At 37.8% G+C, this 24,865-nt stretch overlaps 1 protein-coding gene across 2 annotated transcripts in view; it reads left to right on the forward strand.

Annotated features, from left to right (window-relative positions):
* IGBP1 (immunoglobulin binding protein 1) overlaps positions 1 to 24,865 on the forward strand; it is a 40,855-nt gene that overhangs the window by 3,324 nt on the left and 12,666 nt on the right. Inside the window, exons 3-6 of one of the 2 annotated variants that reach the window (XM_065914783.1) lie at positions 6,062 to 6,257; positions 8,225 to 8,304; positions 9,046 to 9,158; positions 10,515 to 10,763. In XM_065914783.1, the coding sequence (XP_065770855.1) occupies positions 6,062 to 6,257; positions 8,225 to 8,304; positions 9,046 to 9,158; positions 10,515 to 10,615 (490 nt within the window). In that variant the 3' untranslated portion in view covers positions 10,616 to 10,763. Of the gene's footprint in view, positions 1 to 6,061; positions 6,258 to 8,224; positions 8,305 to 9,045; positions 9,159 to 10,514; positions 10,764 to 24,865 lie in introns of those variants that run through there. The other variant, XM_065914782.1, reaches the window with a different exon arrangement.

The raw sequence follows: 24,865 nt of genomic DNA on the forward strand, positions 1-24,865 counted from the left end.
TGAAAATTGATTGATTCATTTAACATATTTATTGAGCCTTTACTGTGTGCCAGGAACTGCTCTAGGTAATGGAGAACCAGACGGCTTCCATGACTTCATGGAGCTCTTGTTTTGGTGGAGGAGACAGACAGTAACTAGTAAATAAAACTGTGACTTTAGGTGGTAAGGGCTTTAAATAATAAAGTACGGTTAAAAGCTGGTGAGCAACAGAATGATTTTTGAGGAAATGAGATAGACTGATATGAAGTGGAATTCAGTGTCATGTCCTCTGTGAGAAGGTAGAGGTAGCCTGTTGGCATGTACCAGTTTAAACAGTGAATTTGGTATCCAAATAATTGCAATATATCAAAAAAAAACAAAACCAACAACTAAATGCAATAGAGAGATACAAATGGTGTTGTGGAGAATGACCAGGGAGTGATCATATCTGGTTGGAGGGATAAGGGAAAGATTTCGCATTTGAGATGAGAGGAGAAGCTTGGTTAAAAATGTAATTTATGGGTTTGCCTGAATGTAAAAGTAATTAATACTCATTGTGAAAGTTGGAAAACAGTATTTTTTTAATTAAAAATAAGCTTTCATCTTAGCACTGAGATGATCTTTGTTAACTTCCTGATGTATTTCCTTTCAGATATATAGTTATTTTAGTTAATACATTTGGAGGAATACCATTTATTCTTTTTTAAAACCTAACATCCTATTGGGATTTCCCTTTGTCTTTTGAAGCCAAAATATTTAATGGTAAAATAGTATCAGTCTTATATTGTAATTATTTAAGCAAATCTTTTATAGTCAAATGCCTAGACTGTTAATGGGTAGAGGTTTTTATTTGATTTTGCTATTTTATTGCTACAAAGAAACATAATTGTATCTCTCACTGTTTCCTTAGGATAGATTTCTAGAAGGACCAGTAAGTGCCTAGATTAAAGGATTTGAATATTTTAAGACTCTTGATGGTAACAATATTGCTTTCCATAGTAACAAAGTTTCAAAGTATGTTCTGCTACACCAGATGGGCAAACAAGAAGGATACCTCATTGTTTTGATTTGTATTTCTTTGGTTAGAAAGCTTGATCTTTGAACTTTTTTTTTTAATGCCCAACAGACAAGATAGCAACATTATCTTTTTGTTAATGGCACCTATATTTATATACTAGCTCAGGCCTTCCCTGACGTTCAGACTCAGCACTGTTTGTGGATGTTTCTCAGACATCTCAAACTTAATTTGCCCTAAATTGAATTGTTGACTTTTTAATCCCAAATGTGTCCTCACACCCAAGTCCTAACGATCTCAATAAAGAGACTGCCATTCACCCAGTTGTTTTAAGCTAGAAACCTAGGAGTTGGCTTCAGTTCCTCCCTTCTGTATTGCCACATCCAGTCCATCAACAAGGCCTACCAGTTCCAGCTACAAAATATACCTAATGTCCTCTGTTTATCTCTTTCTCCACTGTCATACCTTCACCTAGGCCAGCAGCATGTCTTACCTAAAATATCCAAGCTATTACCTATAAAAATGTGGATGATCTGCATCTGCCTCTCTCCTGTCTCATCATATATTGTACTCCCCTTGTTCACTGGACTCCTGCCATAATAGCCTTCTTTCAGTTCTGGACAGATCTAGCTCTTTCCTCCTACAGAATGTTTGTACATGTTGTTCTCTTTGGGGGAAATGCTCTTCATTTATGTCTTTCTGGGCTTTGTCTTTTTTTCACTACTAGAATGTATATTCCATGACAGCAGTAGCCATTTCTCTCTTGTTCTCTGTGGTAGGTCTAGCACAGGACCTGGCATATAGAGGTGCTCAAAAAGTATGTCTTGTTGTTGACAAGCGGTGTGTGGGGACAAAGTCTAAGGCAAGGTAGTTTGAGGTATGTACAGGAAATGGAGAAGAGTCTGGTTTGGCAGAAGCTAAAAGTAGTATGGTCAGAGGACTATAAGAAAGTGACGTGTATAGAACACTGAAAGGGAAGAGAGATGCAGAAAGACAAGTTAACATGTTATAGTAGTACTTCAACTGGGAAGAAATGATAATGAAGTTACAATTGTCAGAGATACTACTTTTGCAAGAAGCATTTGTAGGATTAGAAAGCAAATTGTTTAAATTCTTATTCAATTTCTGTAAGCCCTCCATTCTCTGCCTCATTTACACACTGAGGTCATCCTACATAAAACACCTAAATAGTATGTCCTCTCTCTCTCAAAGCTTGTTTCTTCATTTATCTTCTTTACTCTTAATTCCCATCTTTGAGGAGTAAGTGTAAGTCTTGTTGATTAATTGAATCTACATTCTTTTGACAGAAGTGGAGAAGTAGAAGCTGGGTAAGTAGTGAGTCTAGTTTAGGACTTACTGAATTTAGGTCCTGATGTGACAACTGGTCAACTGTGTCCATAAACAGATGGAAATGTGTAACTTATGAGACTGTTTTGCAGCTAGTGATAAAAATTTAGGAGCACCGATGGGTATGAATAGATTGCCACAAAAAAACATGCAGAGAGAAAAAAGCCAAGGATAAAACCTTGGGGGGAAATTAAGGAAGAAGGATGAGAAAGAAAAGAGCAGTCAGAGATAAGAGACTCAACAAAGTACAGATGGAAGTACTTACAGAAAGAAGCCTGGGGAAGATAGAGAACAAATGTCATGTCCTCTTTGAAGTTTCTCCCTACCTGTCTCCCCTCCCAGATACAAAAGCATTTAGTTTTGTTACTTATCTGGGCATAACTATCTGTTATTCTCTAGACTTGGAACTTCTAAAGGTCGGAGACCATGACTGATTGTATCCTTAGTATTGTAATTATATCATTGTATATCCTTGGTACCCAACCCAGTACTTGGATCATGGTAGGTACTTGAGGTATCTTTGGGAAGGACAGAGTGGTCATCAGAAAGATGGAAGCAATATGGTGTAGCAGAAAAAGCCTGGGCTTTTGAGTCAGACCCGGGGTGATCCATCCAATTTCTGCCACCTAATAGATGGGGCATCCTCTAGCTCCTCTCAACTTTTAATTTTTCTCATCTGCTAACATTATTTATATTGCTGCTTACAAAACACTTTCATAAGTATTGGTCATTTGATCCTCTTAATAGTGCCATGAAGCAGATATTATCCCATTTTAGAAATAAGGAAATGGGCTCTCAGTATTGACTTGTCCAAAGTTACATGGCTAGTAAGTGGCCTGGCTAGGATTTAAACTCAGGTCTTCAAATTACCAATTCTAGTGTTGTTTAGAAAAAAGAGAAGAGTGGTCATTTGAAAAGACAGAACAGGTTAGGGGAAAGGCACCAGTAGAGTGAAAAATTGTAACAGCAAATGGCAGGGAGGATAGTTGATTGAGTGAGGCCTGGAAGAATGTGGATGGGGACTGGATTGATAGCCAAAGAGGAGTGGTAAAGACATTTCCTTGGTCAAGACAACACTGCCTCCTTAAAGGCAAGAGAAGAGAAGGAAAGCTGACACTATAAAGATTTGAAGGTAAAAAGGGAAATTGAATTTCTCCATTGACTGGTCATCTGATTAGCATGATGGTGGCATGGAATCCACAAAAGATGAAGAAGTTTGCACTGAAGTTTGATCTTACAAATTTGTAGTTGACTCATTTGACAACAAATGTGTAATTGGTTAGCTCTCTTCAGCAGCTTGGGAACAGAAAAGGGGAATAATGATGAAAGTTGCCCAGAGTCAGAAGGGTGACAGGCACTGGGTGATAGGGATTGTTTGTAGTGGCTCACCATAGGAAATCTAGAACAGTGATGAAGGTCTAGGACAGTGGTTTACAGTCTGTTCCTGGAGCCCTAAGATTTTGTCACAGTGCCTGGGTAGGGGAGATGTTGGGAGCCTTTCTCTGATATAACCAAGGTGGTTTTATCTTTTATTACTTATTGGAGTTCGAAATAAGCTCTCTTAAGGAGAAAGGATTCTTCTGCTAAGAAAGGTTTAAAAAACACTGGCCTCAAAGATCAGGTATTCAGGAGCTTAGAAGTCCCAAAGATGACTAGGAACAAAGTCATAGGAGCAAAGGAAGTAGAGAAGAAAGAGCAGAGAGTGTGATTAGACTGCATGTATGTGGAGGGTAGGAAAGGAAGCATAAGAACCTTATTCAGAGGCCCAGCTGACTAACTCAGAATTTACCCCAGGTTATATACATTTAAGGTCCTGGTATTCTTTCTTTTTTTTTTTTTTTTCTTTCCTGACTTAGGTACATCCAGGAAAGAGAGTGGGGGTAGGAGTGGCATCAGAGTTTAATGTTCTCAAGTGATATCTGTGATAGCATTCATGAACTAGGAATTGACCTGTGTAGTATTTTACTCAGAAGGCCACCTATGATGGTACTGTGACATTTATTTGTATGCAATGTTACAAATAAATGTCACAGCACCATCATAGGTGGCCTTCTGAGTAAAATATTGCACTTGTTAATTAAAAGGAATAGAAGAGCCTAAAAATTTTTATAATAATGTTTCCAGAGCAGTGGTTCTTGACTTTTTGTGGGTCATGGACCTCCTTTAACGTCTTCTCAGCAAAAAAAAAAAAAAAGCATACAAATAGAGTTCTATACAAAATTTGGGGGAGTTCAAGGACAGCCTTCCTCCCCAAATTCTGTCCATTGAACTCAAGAATTCCAGATTTGAGTGAACACCTACAGAGAAGCATCTGATCCTGGAGGTCTGGAGTGGAGTTCCAAACATAGGTATTTCAAGATGCTTCTCTTGGAAACTGTGGAGTTTTTCCTTTATTCCTCTTTCCCTCAAGACCTTACATCCAATAAATCAACAAATACTGCTTTATATTTTAATTACATCTGGATCTTACCACCTCCCTGTTTCAAGTCACTCTCAACCTGGATTATGGCAGTACCCTCTTAAATTGATTTTCCTGCTTCCACCCTTGCCTCCCAGCCTCCCACAGTCCAGAGTAGTCCGTTTAAAAAGTTTTCACGTCATGTATTCTATTTTAAAGCTTCCAGTGACTTTCTCTTCTCATTCAAAACATTATGACAGCTGATATTTCATGTCTTATAGCCTATTTGGGTTCTATATGGCCCTGGCTATCTCTCTGACCTCATTTCCTATCATCTTCACTCCATGCCAACCGCACTGGCCTCTTTGCTGTTCCTCAAACATGTCAGGGCAGCACTCTCCCACCCAAGGACCTTCATATTTGCTTTTCCCTCTTAGAACACTCTTCCAGATACTGTCGTGGCTTCTGTACTTATTTCCTTGAAGTCTTTGCTCAAGTGTCACCTCTTCAGGGAAGTCTCTCCTGAACACCCCTACTTTCACACCATCATTCTATCCAGTTTAACTTGCAGGGTTTTTTTTTTTTTTTTTTTTTTGTTTGTTCCGAGGACTTATCACCACTTGACCCATCTGTTTCGTTTTGTCTGCTTACACTAGAATGAAAGCCTCAGGAGAGCAAGGACTCTCTTGTAAGTACTGTTGTGGCTCAAGCACTGAGAACAGTGCATATCACACAAGAGGTACTCAGTAAATAGTTGTCCAGTGAGTGAGAGATGACATACTAAAATGCATCTTGGAAAAGGCAGGCAGGGTGGATATGAGTCTTTAGATTATACAGGCTGAGTCAGAAGAGCTGGAAACATTTTGCCCAGAAGAAAAGAAGAGATGACCATTTTTTAGGAATTCCTGCATCAATGGCAGGTAAATAACCCCTAAAATTCTATGATTATTTGAAGCTATAATTCCCAAATGGACATTGTATGATACTAAGCACCTGACCTAATAAAGGTTGATGTCATAAAATTACTAAAGTACTCCGATCTTGAAAGATGATGGGAAGAATTGCTCAGATCAGGTTTCCTCTATATTTCTCTGGCTTTAGAATGTGTTTCTCCACCTCTACTTATCCCTTCCTTGCCTTGTAGTCTTGCGAGAATGGCCTTGATGGCAAATTCTGAGGTATAAAATTAGTATTTTTGCCAAAGTGAAAATCGTCATCCTTACTACCTGATCATTTGCAAAGGTAAAATCGTATTTTGGCCTTCTTTTCAAGGAACACCACTTTATTTTTAAGTTCATGGGTAATACTTTTCTGTGGAACAGATACAAGCAGAAGAAGGAGGTGGAGCATAGGTTGTCTGCACTGAAATCTGCTGTGGAAAGTGGTCAAGCAGATGATGAGCGTGTTCGTGAATATTACCTCCTTCACCTTCGAAGGTGGATTGGTATCAGCTTAGAAGAGATTGAGAGCATTGACCAGGAGATAAAGATCTTGAGAGAAAAAGACTCCACAAAAGAGGTAAGCCTGGTCACTGCCTAAATAGCTCACAAAGCTACTGTCAGAGATTTGAAGCTTCTTCAGGAGAGTAATGAAATTAAAATCCTTTCATGTTTCCATAAAATCACTGTTCTTATTAACATTAGTGGAGGAAGGCTGAAGGTTCTCTAGGATAGCTTTCTCTCTAGTTTGCAGTAGTGTTCCCTAGTGCTCTCTAACCTGTAACACAGTCCTAGTCTTTTGTAATTTTGTGACATGCCAGGAGAGGGGGAGTCTTCTCTGAAGTGAAAACTGCTGCTGACTGCGAGCAGTCATGACTGTGGGGGCTTCTCAGGTGCCGCTAATGATAAAGAACCTGCCTGCCAATTCAGGAGCCATAAGAGATGCAGGTTTGATCTGTGGGTCAGGAAGATCCTCTGGAGGAAGGCATGGCAACGCACTCCTGTATTCTTGCCTGGAGAATCCCATGGACAGAGGAGCCTGGCAGCCCACCGTCCATAGAGTCATACAGAGTCAGAAATGACTGAAGCGACTTAGCACACATGCAATCATGACTGCTGAAGGAAGGCATAGGGAGGTGGGCCTTGAAAATCTGTGCTTGACTGTAATAAACAGGAAGAGGGATAGGATGCGAATGAAGAAGAAAAGTGGAACTGAAGAAGAGAGAAAAAACTTAAAAAGAAGATAAAAGACATGAAATATGTTTTGGTTGGGGGAGAAATCAAAAGTTAATCAAAATGTAAGTTAACCTTACACAGTGATAGACTCACACCATAGGTCACCCAGGTATGAGACACAGCAAGGAACTCTGTATGCACAAAATGTCGGGCATAATGGTAAAGAAAACTTGGTATAATACCACTTTGGCTGTATCTGAAGACCATAACTATGTTTTGGAGTTGATTTTTCAAAATTCTGGGCTCTGTGTCGGGGTTTCGTACATAGCAAAGCAGCTGCCTTACTGTGATCTATTGAAAGTCAGCCCTCAACACAAGGGTTTGTAAAAAAAAAAAAAAAAAAAAAAAAGAAGAAGAGGGAAGAATTATAGAAAAGAAAAAAAAATATCAGGCTCTACTACCGATTACTTTTTGGTTCAGGATATTACATAAATTGAGTTGAATTAATCAACTAGTTGCAGGCATTTAAGTCCTCAGAGAACTCTTGCTAATTTGATTTGTACTAATTAGCCCAGGAGCTTTTGCCTCAGGGTAACATCAACCTAGTTCCTTATGTTAAAGGATCAAAGAACAAACAATTAATAATCTCCAGCTTTAAGGCCCCTTGAGTATATCTAGATGAGTGGGTTTCAAACACTATGAGGCTGGACTATTCTGGATCCTCCTGTCTCCTTTGTTTTTTGTTTTTATTCTCTCTCATTTGGTATTGGGATTGGCTATGTAAGTGATGGAGTTACACAGTGAACATTTTTTCTTAGACCATAGTTTGTTTCGATATGCCCCTGAACAGCCAAGATTCCTTGAAACATTTCTATACGCCTATATATGAAAGATACTAACCCATTCTTCCTCTCTCTCTTGCATTTAGGAACATCCACTTCTAAAACACCCTAGGGAGCTCTTGACATTTAATAGCATAATTACATTGGACAGGGTTTTAGCAGAAAGGTCTTAATAATTCAGCTTTAACCCTGAAAGCCAGGCTGAGGAAAGGGGCTTCAAATTCAGCTCAAGAGGTTTCAGTGGAACATGAAATAAAGCTTTGGAATCTGCCTCTTTGGAGGGGAGTGTTTTAAAGTCAAGTAATTTTTCACTTGTGAAATGATTCCTGGGAGAGCTTTCTCTTCCTCCCTTTCCAGCATGATACTTGGGCCATCTCAGGAGAGCTAACCAACCTCCACCATTGGTATTCTGCTAATATATCTTAGAATCTGATAAGTACGGTTTTTCAAGCACCTAAAGACTTAAGAACCTGTATAGTGGGGTGGGCACAATGACAAATACACTTCTGATAATTAATTTCCTTTTTAGGCATCAACTTCTCAGTCATCTCGTCAGGACAGGCCTCCAATGAAACCGTTTGTTCTCACTCGGAACATGGCCCAAGCCAAGTAGGTGGTATTAAAAAGTGGGTTGCCTTTGCAAGCCCCCTATTTTTATGGTTCATTTACAGTGCATGAGTAACAGAATGGGCATTGTTAAATAAAGATCATGGCTTCACCTGGGGAGACTGTTTTCCATCAAAGGAATATTATCTCTTCCAATACTTTCTCTGTATCGCTCATCATCAGACATTTCCCTTACAAACTTGAGCTTAAAAATAGGCTCAAAAGGAAACCAAGAAAAATAAACAAATAATTAATGAATTAAATACAGAAAGAAGGAAAAAAGAATCTAAAGAAGAATTGTAGCCCTTAAAATTGTTTCCCATTGTTTCCTTCAGCTGCAGTTCTCAAATGGTCATGTTTGCCTATCTAGGTTTTAATTCTGAGATTAAAGATTAACCTTTTCCATAAGGTTGCAGAAGAATCTCCTTCCTCTGTGTATCTTTTAGATACACCAAGAATAAATACACCTTCCATTATATCATCATTCTGTGGGGCATTAGCCTTTGAGATTGCTTATTGGGAGATAACTCTGGGCCTTTATCTTCTTGTGAAAGCTCTTGCCTTTAATTCTCTTCCCTGGATGTCTTTCTTCACTGTCCTCACAGGAATTTACACAACTCCTCAGAGGATAGCTGGATAGGGGAGCAAGGAAGAAACACACACAAGCTTTACCACTAAAGAGAAGAGACTTTTTAAATAGTGCTGTTTATGTTTACTTTTCTAAATGCAGTGTGATTCTTGCAGAGTATTTGGAACTGGTTATCCAAGTCTGGCATCTATGACAGTGAATGACTGGTATGAACAGCATCGGAAATTTGGAGCATTACCAGATCAGGGAATAGCCAAGACAACGTCAGGTATGAAGGGGTGGGAGGCGAGTAGTTATACTACTACACTACTGGTCCCTAACTCTCTAGCAGTTAAATTCAGACCAAGTATCATTGCCCTTTAGACCAAAAGAAATCTGAACAAAGATTCTGAGTAACAGATTCTAGTCAGTATTTTATTTCATTTATTACTAAAGTAAATAGCCTGTGATTCTGGGAAGATGGAGGCAGTGAAGCAGCATAGTTTTTTTTAATTTTTTCATATATCATGGCATAAAAACAGACTGAACAGATAGATAGCAAAGTCAAAAATCCACAGATAGCAGTTTCGCTTCTGGTAACAGCAGAGTAGGTTGTTATCAGGCCAACCCCTCCTATAGATAACAGTTACAGACTGAGCAGAATATAACAAAACAGCTATCTGGAGGCCCTGAGAGTGACCAAAAGCAGACACAGACTGTAGGGCAGTCACCAATTAGAAGGTAATGGTACTTGGAACTTCTTGTGGGTAAGAACTTTAGCTTACTGTGTTCTTTGAGCTCAACTTGGTAATTAGATCATAGTAGGTACTTGCAGGTGTCTTGGGAGGGAAAGATAGAGTTAGTAGTCATTAGATAGAAGCAGTATAATATAGCAGATAAAGCATGGTCAGATCTGCAGTAACCAATGACTCCTACCACTTAATAGGACAATCATAGCCCCTCTGAGCCTATTTTCCATATCTCATGTATTATCTCACTTTATATTCTTAACAACCCCATGAAGCAAACATTCTTATTCCCATTATAGAGTGAGGAAATGGTATCTGAGAACTGACCCAAAGTAAACATAGCTAGAAAGTGGCCAAACTAGAATTTTAACACAGGCCCTAAAATTCCCAGTTGTAATGCCATTTCCACTATAGCACAGAGAAAAGTGGTGATTTGAAAGGGTTTTCTGTGTTTTTATAGCTTTTCATCCATGATCAGGCTGCAGTTGCTGTAATATGGAGGTAAATAAAACTTGGATAGAAACTTGCAGTCTTATAGTTTGGGAATGAGAGAACAGATTCAGGATGATTATAGCCACTGAAAACTAAAGGGATAGCCCAGGAGAGAAACCACTGAGGGGGAGCCCTAATTCTCTATATAAACCCTTCCCAAATCTCTGGCAGACTGCTAAGCTATGCATGCATAGGACTGATTCCAAGCACCCTCAGTAAGTCTAAAATAACTGAATGGATAATCCAGCTTTACCCAATACAGAGAAACAGAACTTGGAATTTTCATTCTAGAGAAATTAAATGAAAAATAGCTAAAACAAAAAATCAGTACTTTTTACAGAATTCAGAATCTCTACAACATATCATTCAGAAAGTTTGGGATTCAATTCTAAACTACTATACAGGAAAAGAAAGAAAATGTGACTTATGCTCAAGAGGAAAAGCAGTCAGTGGAGACCAACCCCAAGATGATTCTGATGTTGAAATCAGCAGACAAAGACTTTGAAACAGCTTATTTCTATGCTCAAGGGCATAGGGGAAAATATGCTTGTAATGAATGAAAAGGTAATAAATCTCGAAAAAGTAAAAACTGTACACAAAAGATTCCAGAACTGAAAAATATAATAATCTGTAGTTTAGAAATTAAAACAGACTTATAGATACAGACGGGAAAATGGGTGGTTGCCACGGGAGAGGGAGGTTGCAGAGGTGAAATAGGTGAAGGGGATTAAGAGCTACAAAACTCACATGTGCACACACATAGAGAAAAGATTGCAGAGACTGCCCCTTGCATGATCTTGGGCCATTTTTGCTTATGCCAATCTGTCCAAGCAACTTCTACACAACACCAGTCATGACTCTCACTTGACAGCAAATTTCTGTGGTCTTCATTACCTACTGGAGGGAAACCAAGGTCATATAGGTTTTATCCTATGTTATCTTCAATAGTTTTATATTTTACATTTAATGTCTATGATCCATTTTAAGTTAATTCTTGTGATAGATGTAAGGTCTATGTCTTAGCTAAGACTCTGTAAATAATTTTGTCATACAGATGGACTTATCAACTCCATACTTGTATAGTCTAAAAGGTCAAACTTACCCTATGGGATAAGAGAGATGTTTAATTAATATTGATTCTTTTTTTCTCATTGCAGAAGAGTGCATTCTTCCTTGTATAAAACTTGGAAACTAAAGATAGTAAAAAAAAAAAAATTCACGAATAAATCTACAATTAGATAATTAATCTTAAAAGAAGAAGAGCTACAAGCCTTTTGTTATAAAATAAATAAGCCACAGGGATGTAATATACAGAGTAAGGAATGTGGTCAATAATATCATAACTGTGTGGGGACAGATGGTTACCAGACTTACAGTGATCATTTTATAATATATGCAAATGTCAAACCACTGTAATGCACCTGAAACTGACATATTGTATGTCAACTATATTTCAGTTTTTTAAAATTTGAATAAGCTTAATAGCAAATTCTGGATAGGGAAATGGCAACCCACTCCAGTATTTTTGCCTGGGAAATCCCATGGACAGTAGAGCCTGGTGGGCTACTGTCCATTGGGTCGAAAAAGATTCAGATAGGACTAAGCAACTAAAAAACAATAGAATATTGGCAATGACAGAAGAAAGGGTTATATTGAAGACAGATCAATAAAAATTAGCCAATCTGAAAATCACAAGATTAGAAAAAAGTGAAGAGTCTCAATTACCTGTGGAAAAATGTAAAAAGGTTTACCATGTGTACATTTGGAATACCAGTAAGAGAGGAGAAAGAGAAGGGGCCATAAAAAATTTTTTGAAGAAATAATGGCTGAAATTTTCCCCCAATCTGTGAAAGACAAATTTAGATATTCAGAAATTTTAGTAAGCCCTAAGCGAGCATGTTGAATACAATGCAAACCACACGTAGGCATGTTATAGTCAGACTACTGAAAACAAAAGACAGAGAAAATTTTGAAAGCGGTCAGAGATAAAGTACTTATTACACATAGAAGAGCAATGATATGAATTGTTGTTACCTTCCCATTTGGAACAGTGGGTCCCAGAGATAGTGAACCACTGCCTCAATTAAACACCTCAATTTAAAAATGAGCAAAAGACCTTAACAGGCACCTCACCAAAGAAGATTATATAGATGGCAAATAAGCATATGAGAAGATGCTCAACATCATATGTCATTTGTTGTTCAGCAGCTAAGTCATGTCTGACTGCGACCCCATGAACTATAGCACACCAGGCTTCTCTGTCTCCCAGAGTTTGTTCAAACTCACATCCATTGAGTTGGTTATGCCATCCAACCATCTCATCCTCTGTCACCCACTTCTTCTGCCCTCAATCTTTCCTAGCATCAGTCTTTTCCAGTGAGTCAGCTCTTCACATCAGATGGCAAGAGTTTTGGAGCTTCAGCTTCAGCATAGTCATTCCAGTGAATATTCAGGGTTGATTTCTTTTAGGATTGACTGGTATGATCTCTTTGCTGTCCAAAGGACTCTCAAGAATCTTCTCTAGTACCACAATTCAAAAGCATCACTTGGCACTCAGCCTTTTTTTGTAGTAACTCTCACATCCGTACAAGACTACTGGAAAAACCATAGCTTTGACTATATGGACCTTTGTCGGCCAAGTGATGTCTCTGCTTTTTAATATACTGCCTAGGTTTGACATAGCTTTTCTTTCAAGGAGTAAGCATCTTTTAATTTCATGGCTGCAGTCATCATCCACAGTGATTTTGGAGCCCAAGAAAATAAAGTCTGCCACTGTTTGCATTTTTTTCCCATCTATTTGCCATGAAGTAATGGGACCAGATGCCATGATCTTAGTTTTTTGAATGTTGAGTTTTAAGCCAGCTTTTTCACTCTCCTCTTTCACCCTCATCAACAGTTCCTCTTTGCTTTCTGCCATTCGAGTGGTATCATCTGCATATCTGAGGTTGTTGATATTTCTCCTGGCAGTCTTGATTCCAACTTGTGATTCATCCAGCTCTGCATTTTGCATGATGTACTCTGCATATAAGTTAAATAAGGAGGGTGACAGTATACAGCCTTGACATACTCCTTTCCCAGTTTTGAACCAGTCCATTGTTCCATATCCAGTTCTAACTGTTGCTTCTTGACCTGCATACAGTTTCTCAGAAGGCAGGTAAAGTGGTCTGATATTCCCATCTCTAGAATTTTCCACAGTTTGTTGTGATCCACACAGTCAAAGGCTTTTGCATAGTCAATGAAACAGAAGTAGGTGTTTTTCTGGAATTCTCTTCCTTTTTCTGTGATCTAATAGATGTTGCCAATTTGAGCTCTGGTTCCTCTGCCTTTTCTAAATCCAGCTTGTACATCTAGAAGCTCTCAGTTCACATACTGTTGAAGCCAAGCTTGAAGAATTTTGAGCATTACCTTACAAGCATGTAAAATGAGCGCAATTGTGTGGTAGTTTGAACATTCTTTGGCATTGCCTTTTGGGATTGAAATGAAAACTGACCTTTTCCAGTCCTGTGGCCATTGTTGAGTTTTCCAAATTTACTGACATATTGAGTACAGCACTTTAACAGCATAATCTTTTAGGATTTGAAATAACTCAGCTGGAATTCCATCACCTCCACTAACTTTGTAGTAATGCTTTCTAAGGCTCACTTGACTTCACACTCCAGAGTGTCTGGCTCTGAGTGAGTGACCACACCATTGTGGTGTCTGGATCATTAAGACCATTTTTGTATAGTTCTTTGTATTCTTGCCACCTCTTCTGAATCTCTTCTGCTTCTGTTAGGTACTTGCCATTTCTGTCCTTTATCATGCACATCTTTGCATGAAATGTTCCCCTGGTATCACTGATTTTCTTCAAGAGATCTCTAGTCTTTCCCATTCTAGTGTTTTCCTCTATTTCTTTGCACTTTTCACTTAAGAAGGCTTTCCTCTGTCTCCTTGCTATTCTTTGGAACTCTGCATTCAGTTGGGTCTGTCTTTCCCTTTCTCCTTTGCCTTTTGCTTCTTTTCTCAGCTATTTGTAAGGCCTTCTCAGGCAACCAGTTTGCCTTCTTGCATTTCTTTTTTTTTGCTTGCATTTCTTTTTCTTTGGGATGATTTTGGTCACCACCTTCTGTGCAATGTTATGAACCTCTGTCCATGGTTCTTCAGATACTCTATCAGATCTAATCCCTTTGAATCTATTTGTGACTTCCACTGTATAATCATAAGGAATTTGATTTAGGTCATACCTGAATGGCCTAGTGGTTTTCCCTACTTTCTTCAATTTAAGTCTCAATTTTGGAATAAGGAGCTCATGATCTGAGCCACAGTCGGCTCCAGGTCTTGTTTTTACTCAATATGTAGAGCATCTCCCCATATCCAAGGAGAAAGGAGAAGCCACAAGGAGGTGGTAGGAGGGGCACAATCATGTTAAAATCATATGTCATTAGGGTATTGCAAATTAAAGCAACAATAACCCCACTACACCCCTAAAAGAATGGCCAAAATCCAGAACACTGACAACACCAAATGCTGGCATGGGTAATGGAGCGACAGGAACTGTCCTTCATTGCTGGTGGGAATGTAAAGTGGTGCACTTTGGAAGACAGTTTGTCAGAAACATTCTCCTCTTCTGCAATCTAGCAATCATGCTCCTTTCTATCCAGATGAGTTGAAAAGTTATTAATAGGTCCACACAAAAATTTCACACAAGTGTTTATAGCAGCTTTATTTATAATCGCCAAAAATTGGAAGTAACCAAGATGCCTTCAGTAGGCAAATGGATAGACTGTGGTATAAACAGACAATGGAATAATACTCATTGCTAAAAAGAAATGAACTGTCAAGACCTAAAAAGACATGGAGGAATCTTAAATGCATATTACTAAGTGAAAGAAGTTAATCTGAAAAGTCTTCATACTGTATGATTCCAGCTATATGACATTCTAGAAAAGGCAAAACTTATGGAGACAGTAAAAGGATCAGTGGTTGACAGGGATTAAAAGAAAGGAGGGATGAATAGGCAGAACACAGGATTTTTAAGGCAGAGAAACTATTCAGAATGATATCGTAATGGTGAATACATTTGCCCAAAATCATAGATTGTACAACATCAAGAGTGAACCCTAGTGTATACTATGGACTTTGCCTGATAATGATGCATTATTGTGGGTTCATTGATTATAACAAATGTACCACTGTGATGCTGGGTGTTGATAGTCTGGGGAGGCTGTGCCTGTGTGGGACAGGGTATATAGAAACACTGTGTACTTTGCATTCAATTTTACTATGTGCTTAAACTGCTTTATTCTTTTTCTTAATATATATATTTTATTGAAATATAGTTGACTTAGAATGTTTTTCAGGTACACAGCAAGGTGATTTAGTTATACATATACACATACATTATTTTTCAAATTATTTTCCATCATGTGAGAAGTGAAAGTCACTTAGTTGTGTCCAACTCTTTGTGACACCATGGACTGACTGTAACCCACCAGACTCCTCTGTCCATGGCAAGAGTATTAGAGTGGATTGCCATTTCCTTCTCCAGGGGATCTTACCAACCCAGGGATTAAACCTGGGTCTTCTACATTGCAGGCAGATTCTTTGCCATTTGAGCCACCAGGAACCATATTGACTATAGTTCCTGTGCTATGCAGTAAATCTTTGTTGCATGTTTCATATCTATTTTTAAAATAGAAATCTAGCATTCTATTCATGCTAAGTCAAACAAGTAGAATCAAAATGTCATAATTTTTTTAGTTAGGCAAAAACTCATAAGTTTTATAAAATATATATATTTTACATATTTATATATGTATACAAAAGCTTTTCTACTAGATAAAGGCTTGAGAAAGAACATCAAAAAAAAAGAGATGGAGAAATTGGAAAACATAAATGAAATGGGAGCACTGAATATGAAATAGAAAAAGTGAAACTAGATAAAAGTAAAAGATCATCATATAGTTTAGTTGTTTTTAAGCATGGCTGCTCATTAGAAACATATCTGGAGCTCTGGAGAAAAAAAGCAATACCTGGGCATTTGTATTTTTCAAAAAATTTCAAGATAATTCTGATATGCATTTGGATGGCTTTTAAAAAGTGATTTTCCATTAAATTGAAAATGGAAGGCTTCAATTTAAAGGTTTTTCCATTAAATTGTAGTTTTGGTGATATAGAGTTCTATTTTTCTGTTGACCAATCATGATACAATGGTATTAAGTGAGTAACAGTTACATAATCACAATAGTAAAAGATATTTATCTGTTTTCACATCAATAGTCAGACAAAAAAATAAAAGATAATTACAATTGCATGCCATAATGGAAACATGACTAACTTAACAATATAAAATAATTACATAGAATTTGAGGGGTCAAGCCAGGGGATGTGGTAAGTGGAAGTGCATACATGCACGTGTTTTCATCCACCCACCCAGTCTATGTCTTTTGGTTGGTGCATTTAATCCATTTACATGTAAAGGTAATTTATTGATATGTATGATCCTATTACCGTTTTCTTAATTGTTTTGGGTTTATTTTCTGTAGGTCTTTTATTTCTCTTGTGTTTCCTGCCTAGAGAAGTTCCTTTAGCATTTGTTGTCAAGCTGGTTTGGTGGTGCTGAATTATCTTAAACTTTTGCTTATCTGGAAATCTTTTGATTTCTCCATCAAATCTAAAGGAGAGTCTTGCTGGGTAGAGTATTCTTGGTTGTAGGTTCTTCCCTTTCATCACTTTATATTGTGCCATTCCCTTATGACTTGTAGAGTTTCTGTTGAGAAATCAGCTGATAGCCTGATGAGAGTTCCCTTCTATGTTATTTGTCGTTTTTCCCTTGTTGCTTTTAATATTTTATCTTTGTCTTTAATTTTTGTCAGTTTGATTACTATGTGTCTTGGTGTGTTCCTCCTTGGGTTTATCCTGCCTGGGACACACTGTGCTTCCTGGACTTGGTTGACTCTTTCCTTTCTCATGTTACAGAAGTTTTCAGCTATTATTTCTTCAAGTATTTTCTCAGGTCCTTTCTCTTTCTCTTCTCTTTCTGGGACCCCTATAACGTGAATGTTGATGTGTTTAATGTCCCAGAGGTCTGTCAGGCTGTCTTCATTTTTTTTTTCATTCTTTTTTCTATATTCTGTTCTACAGCAGTGATTTTCATCATTCTGTCCTCCAGGTCATTTATCCATTCTTCTGCCTCAGTTATTCTGCTATTGATTACTTCTAGTGTATTGTTCATCTTCATTTGTTTGTTCTTTAGTTCTTGTAGGTCTTTGGTAAACATTTCTTGCATCTTCATTGTTTTCCTGAGATCCTGGATCATCTTCACTATCGTTCTGAATTCTTTTTCTGTAAGGTTACCTATCTTCACTTCATTTAGTTGTTTTTCTGGGGTTTTATCTTGTCCCTTCATCTGGGCCATAATTTTCTGCTCTTTCATCATGGTTAACCTTCTGTAATATGGTTTTTGTTTTAGCTGCTGTGAGACTGCTGCTTCTGTCAGCTCTTTGGTGGATGAGGCTAAGAGGCTTATGTAAGCTTCCTGATGGGAAGGACTGGCAATGGAAGAACTGGGTCTTGCTCTGGTTGGCAGGGCCTTGCTTAGTAAAGCTTTAATCCAATTATCTGCTGATGGGTGAGGTTGCACTCTCTCCCTGGTAGTTGTTGGCCTGAGGTGACCCAGCCCTGGGGTCTGTGGGCTCTATGGTAGGGTTAATGGTGATCTCCAAGAGGGTGCACACCAAGCAGGACTTTCCCAGCCTGCTGCTGCCATTGCCCCTGTCCCTGTGGTGATCCCCTGCCGAACCATGCCTCCACAGGAGGCCCTTCAACACTAGCAGGTTGTTTTGGTTGTCTCTTATGGGGTCACTGCTCCTTTCCCTTAGATCTTGGAGCACACAAGATTTCGTTTGTACCCTCAAAGACCGGAGTCTTTTGTTTTCCCAGTCCTGTGGAAGTCCTGTAATCAAATCCCATTGGTCTTCAAGGCCAGATTCCCTGGGGATTCCCAGTCCCTTTGTTGGATCCCCAGGCTGGGAAGCCTGATGTGGGGTTTAGAACCATCACAGCAGTGGGAGAACTTTGGTATTATTCTTCTGCAGTTTGTGGGTCACCTACCCAGCAGGTATGGGATTTGATTTTATCATGATTGCACCCCTCCTACTGTCTCACTGTGGCTTCTTCTTTGTCTTTGGATGTGGGGTATCTTGTTTTGGTGGATTCCAGTGTCTGCCTGTCAATGGTTGTTTAGCAGCTAGTTGCAATTTCGGTGCTCTCACAGATGAGTGCATGTCCTTCTACTATGCCATCTTGAAACAGAAGCCCCTTAAACTGCTTTAAATCCCCTGGCAGTACAGTGGTTAGAGCTCTGTGCTTCCACTGCAGGGGGCACAGTTTTGATCCCTTGGTTGGGAAACTAAGATCCCACAAGCTGCACAGTATGACCAAGAAAAAAATAAAATTGCTCTAAAAATAAGGTCTATTTAAAAGAAAAATAATGTAAAGAGACAAAGATATAAAGTCAATGGAGAAATTAAAAGGGAAGAAGGCAAGAAAGAATGAACAAGACAACGAAAAATTTAGGAAATGAACAGAAAACCAATAGAATGGTAGATTCTAATCCAGCTGATCAGTAATTATATTAAATATCAATGGAATAAATCTTCAAATTAGAAATCCAATTATCAGACTCACCTGTATACTGTCTCCAAGAGATACATTTTCTTTTTTTAATTGAAGTGTAGTTGACATTGTATTATCTTCAGGTGTACAGTATTCATTATTTTTGTAAATTATGCTCCATTACAAGTTATTACAAGATAATGAGTTTCGTTCCCTATGCTATATAGTATATCCTTATTGGTTATTTATATTAAACATAGTAGTTGGTATCTGTTAATCCCATAACCCTAATTTGTCCCTCCCCACTTCCCTCTGCCCCCTGTCCCTCTGTTTTATATATCCATGAGTCTGTTTCTGTTTTACATATCCATTCATTTGTGTTATTTTTAGATTCCACATATGAGCGATATACATTATTTGTCATTCTCTGTCTTATTTTACAAAGCATAATACCCCCTCGGTCCATCCATGTTGCTGCAAATTGCAGAATTTCATTCTTTTTTATGGCTTGGTCCATTGTGTATGTGTGTATATATACCACATCTTCTTTATCCATTCGTCTGTTGATGGGTACTTGATTTGCTTCTATATATTGGCTATTGAAAATTGTGCTGCTATGAACATTGGGTTGCATGTATCATTTTGAATTAGTGTTTTCATTTTTTCTCGATATATACCTAGGAGTGGTATTGCTAGATCATATGGTAGTTCTATTTTTAGTTTTTTAGGAACCTCCATGCTGTTTTACACAGTGGCTGTATCATTTACATGCTTATCAGCAGTATATGAGGGTTCCCTTTTCTCAACATTGTCTCCAACATTTGTTATTTGTAGACTTTCTTATGATAACCATTCTCACAGGTGGGAGATGATATCTCGTTGTGGTTTTGATTTGCATTTTTCTAATCATTAGTGATGTTGAGTATCTTCTTATGTGCCCGTTAGCTGTCTGTATGTCTTCTTTGGAAAATTGTCTATTCAGTTCTCTGCCCATTTTTCCATTGGGTTGTTTGTTTTTTGATGAAGAATTATATGAGCTGTTTATATATTTTGGATAATAACCCCTTATAGGTCACCTCATTTGTAAATATTTTCTCCCATTCTGTAGGTTGTCTTCTTGTTTTGTCAATATTTTCCTTTACCTTGCAAAAGCTTTTAAGTTTAATTACATCCCATTTGTTTAGTTTTGCTTTTATTTCTTTTTACTTTGGAGACAGATCAAAAAAAATATTGCCACGATTTTTATGCCAGTGTTCTGCCTATATTCTCTTCTAGGAGTTTTATGGTTTCTGGTCTTAAATTTACATCTCTAATCTATATTGAGTTCATTTTTGTATATGGTGTAAGGGAATGTTCTGATCTCATTGTTTTACATGTAGCTGTCCAATTTTCCCAGCACCATTTATTGAAGAGACTGTCTTTTCTTCGTTGGGCATTCTTGCCTTTTTTGTCATAGATTATTTGAACATAGGTGAATGGATCTATTTCTGTGCTCTCTATTCTGTTTCATCAATCTATTTGTCTGTTTTTGTGTCAGTACCACCCTGTTTTGATTACTGTAGTTTTGTAGTATAGTCTGAAGTCTGGGAGGGTTATACTTCTGGCTTTGTTCTTCATTCTCAAGATTTCTTTGGCAATTCAGGGTCTTTTGTGGTTCCATATGAATTTAAAGGTTGTTTATTCTAATCCTGTGAAAAATATCATGGGTATTTTGATATGTGTGCTCACTCAGGCAGTCGTGTCTGACACTTTGTGACCCTGTGGACTATAGCCTGCTAGGCTCCTCTGTCCATGGGATTTTCCCAGCAAGAATACTGGTGTAGGTTGCCATTTCCTCCTCCAGAGGATCTTCCTGGAGCAGGGGTTGAACTCACATCTCCTACATTGCAGACAGATTCTTTACCACTGAGCCACTGGGGAAGCCCTGGGTACTTTGATAGGGATTTCATTAAATCTGTAGATTGTTTTGAATGGTATGGCCATTTTAACAATATTAATTCATCCAATCCACAGGCATGGGATATCTTGCCATTTCTTTGTAATCATCTTTAGTTTCCCTCATAAATGTTTTGTAGTTTCCAGAGTATAGTATGTTTTCCCCTTCTTGATTAAGTTTGTGTGCTGTGCTTAGTCACTCAGTCATATCCGACTCTTTGCAACCCATGGACTGTAGCCCACCAGGCTTCTGTGTCCATGGGATTCTCCAGGCAAGAATACTGGAGTGGGTTGCCATGCCCTCCTTCAGGGGACCTTCCAACCCAGGGATCAAATCCAGGTCTCCTGCTTTGCAGGCAGATTCTTTACCATCTGAGCCACTAGGGAAGCCCAAGAATACTGAATACTGGAGTGGGTAGCTTATCCCTTTTAAGTTAAGTTTATTCCTTGGTATTTTATTCATTTTGATGCAGTTTTAAACAGGATTTTTTTTTTTGCTTTCTCTTTATGACATTTTATTATTAGTGTACAGAAACACAAAAGATTTCTGTGTACTGATCTTGTATCTGACAACCTTGCTGAATTCCTTTATTAGTTCTAATAGTTTTATTAGTTCTGATGGGTGGAGACTTTAGGGTTTTCTAGATATGACATGTCATCTGCAAATAGTGACAATTTTACCTCTTCCCTTCCAACTTGGATACTTCTTTTTTATTTTTCTTGTCTGATTGCTGTGACTAGGACTTCCAATACTATGTTGAACAGAAGTGGCAAGAATGGGCATACTTGTCCTGATCCAGAATTTAGTGGGAAGGCTTCTACCTTTTCACCACTGAGTATGAAATTGGTTGTGAGTTTGTCTTAAATGGCCTTTATTATGTTGAGATATGTTTCCTTGATACCCACTTTCAGAGTTTTTATTATTAATGCTGAATTTTGTCAAATGGGTTTTCTGCATCTATTGAGATGATCATGTGATTTTTAACCTTCCTTTTGTTAATGTGGTATATCATATTAATTTGCATATATTGAATTATCCTTGTGACTGTGGAATAAATTCAACTTGACCATGGTGTATGATCCTTTTTATGTATTTTTAGATTTGATTTGCTAATATTTTGTTGAGGATTTTTGCATTTATCTTCATCAAAGATACTGGCCTGTGGCCTTTTTCTGTAGTGTCTTTGGTTTTGGTATCAGGGTATTGGTAACCTCGTAGAATGAATTTGAGAGTGTTCCTTCCTCTTCAATTTCTTGAAGAGTTTGAGGGACAGGTATTAGTTCTTCCTTATGTTCAGTAGAATTCCCCTATGAAGTCATCTGGTCCTGGACTTTTGCTTGCTGGGAGTTTTTAAATTACAGATTCAACTTCAAATCTCATGATTGGTCTGTTCAGATTGCCTGTTTCTTCTTCTTTCAGTTTTGGCATGTGTAGAGTTTCTAGAAATTTGTTCATTTCTTGTCAGTTGTCTAATTTGTTGGCATTTAACTGCTCACAGTATCCTCTTAGGACTTTTGGTATATATGTGGTTTTGGTTTTCATTTCTCCTCTTTTCTTATTTTGTTTATTTGGGTTCTTTCTCTTTTCTTCTTAATGAGCCTGGCTAAAGTTTTATCAATTTTATCTTTTTATTTTATTTTATTTATTTATTTATTTATTTTTATTAGTTGGAGGCTAATTACTTCACAACATTTCAGTGGGTTTTGTCATACATTGACATGAATCAGCCATAGAGTTACACATATTCCCCATCCCGATCCCCCCTCCCACCTCCCTCTTCACCTGACTCCTCTGGGTCCTCCCAGTGCACCAGGCCCGAGCATTTGTCTCATGCATCCTGCCTGGGCTGGTGATCTGTTTCACCATAGATAATATACATGCTGTTCTTTCGAAACATCCCACCCTCACCTTCTCCCACAGAGTTCAAAAGTCTGTTCTGTACTTCTGTGTCTCTTTTTCTGTTTTGCATATAGGGTTATCGTTACCATCTTTCTAAATCCCATATATATGTGTTAGTATGCTGTAATGTTCTTTATCTTTCTGGCTTACTTCACTCTGTATAATGGGCTCCAGTTTCATCCATCTCATTAGAACTGATTCAAATATATTCTTTTTAACGGCTGAGTAATATTCCATGGTGTATATCAATTTTATCTTTTTAGAAAACTAGTTCTTGGTTTCATCGATCTTTTCTGCTCTTTTGGTCTCTGTTTTATGTATTTCCTTTCTGATGTGTATCATTTCTTTCCTTCTGCTGACTTTGGGCTTTGTTCTTCTTTTTCTAATTCTTTCAGGTCATAGGTTAGGTTGTTTGAGATTTTTCTTGTTCTTGAGAAAGACCTGTATAGCTTTAAACATCCCTCTTGGAACTGCTTTTGCTATATCCCATAGATTTTGAAAAGTTATGTTTCCATTTTCATTTGCCTCAAGGTATTTTTGACTTCCACTTTGATTTTGTTGACCCATTTGTTTTTTTAGTAGTATGTTGTTTAGTCTCCATGTATTTGTTCTCTTCCCATTTTTCTTTCTGTGATTGATTCTAGTTTCATACTGTAGTGGTGAAAGAAATAGTTGATTTAATTTCTGTCCTCTTAAATTTTAAAAAATAATTATTTATTTGGCTGCATCAGATCTTAGTTGCAACATGTGGGATCTTTCATTGTGGCACACAGGCTCTTCTTTGTGGCTCATGGACCCTTTGTTGTGGTGCATGGACTTCTCTCTAGTTGTGGCACACAGGCCCCATAGTGTGTGGGCTCAGTAGTTGTGGCACACAGCAGGCTCAGTAATTGCAGCATATAGGCTTAGTTGCCCTGCAGGTGGAATCTTAGCTCCCTGACCAGGGGTCGAACCTGCATCCCCTGCATTGGAAGGTGGATTCTTAACTGCTGGACCACCAGGGAAGTCCCCTGTCCTCTTAAATTTGTTGAAGCTTGTTTTGTGACCTCTCCTTGTATGTGATCTCTCTTGGAGGACATTCCATGTGTACTTGAATGTGTATTCTAGTGATTTTAGATATAATGTCTATTAAGTTTAACTGGTATATTGTGTCATTTAAAACTACCATTTCCCTATTGATTTTCTGTCTGGATGCTCTGTCCATTTGATGTGAGTGGGTTGTGAAAGTCTCTTACTATTCTTGTATTATTGTTATTTTCTTCCTTTATGTCTGTTAGTATTTGCTTCATATATGTGGGTGCTCCTGTATTGGGTGTATATATATTAATGAGTGTAATAGCTTCTTTTATTAATCCCTTTAGCATTTTATAATGCTGTTCTTTGTCTTTTGGTATAGCTTTATTTTAAAGTCTATTTTGTCTGAAATGAGTATTGCTCCCCTCTCTTATCATTTCCATTCACATGAAGTGTCTATTTCCATCCCCTCACTTTCTGTGTATGTATTTAGCCCTGAAGTGAGTCTCTCACATGGAGCATATTGAAATGTCTTGGTTTTTTATCCCGTCAGCCTATGTCTTTTGGTAGGAGCATTTAGTCCTATGATTATGATATGTACTTCATTGCCATTTTATTACTTATTTTCCAGTTTTGTTTTTTTGTAGTTCTTCTCTATTCATTTCTTCTTTTTGTTTCTACTGTTGTGGTTTGAATTTCTTTTGTAGTAAGCTTGGGTTCCTTCTTTTTGGCTTTTGTGTATCTGTTGTAGGTTTTTTATTTGTGATTACCATATATGTTAGTTAACACATAATTATATCTACATGTTTTAAACTGGTAGTCATTTAAGTTTAAATGCATTCTTAAAGATCTACATTTCTACTCTCCTCCCTCCTTTTGTGTTTTTGATGTCGTATTTTTCATTTTCATACTTATCTGTTTTTTGTAGTTGTAGTTGCTTTTACAGTTTTTTTGTCTTTTAATCTACACACTGGCTCATTTTACTAATCTTTGATCCTTACTATATATTGTCTTTCCTAGTGGGGTTTTCTCTTTCCTATAGATTCTTCTTTTCCATTTAGAGAGACCTTTCACTGTTTCTTTTAGAGTAGGTTTAATATTGATGAATTCTTTAAGTTTTTACTTGTCTGAGAAGTTCTTTCTCCTTCTAAATGGAATAATTACAAGTGGAATAATCTTGCTGGGTAGGGTGTCCTAGGGTGCAGTTTTTTCCCTTTCAAGGCTTTGAATATATAATGCCATTCCCTTCTGGTTTGCAGAGTTTCTGTGGAGAAATCGGTTGATAACCTTTTGGGGATTACCTTGTATGTG

This window comes from Muntiacus reevesi, chromosome X, assembly GCF_963930625.1.
Source record: "Muntiacus reevesi chromosome X, mMunRee1.1, whole genome shotgun sequence".
NCBI lineage: Eukaryota > Metazoa > Chordata > Mammalia > Artiodactyla > Cervidae > Muntiacus > Muntiacus reevesi.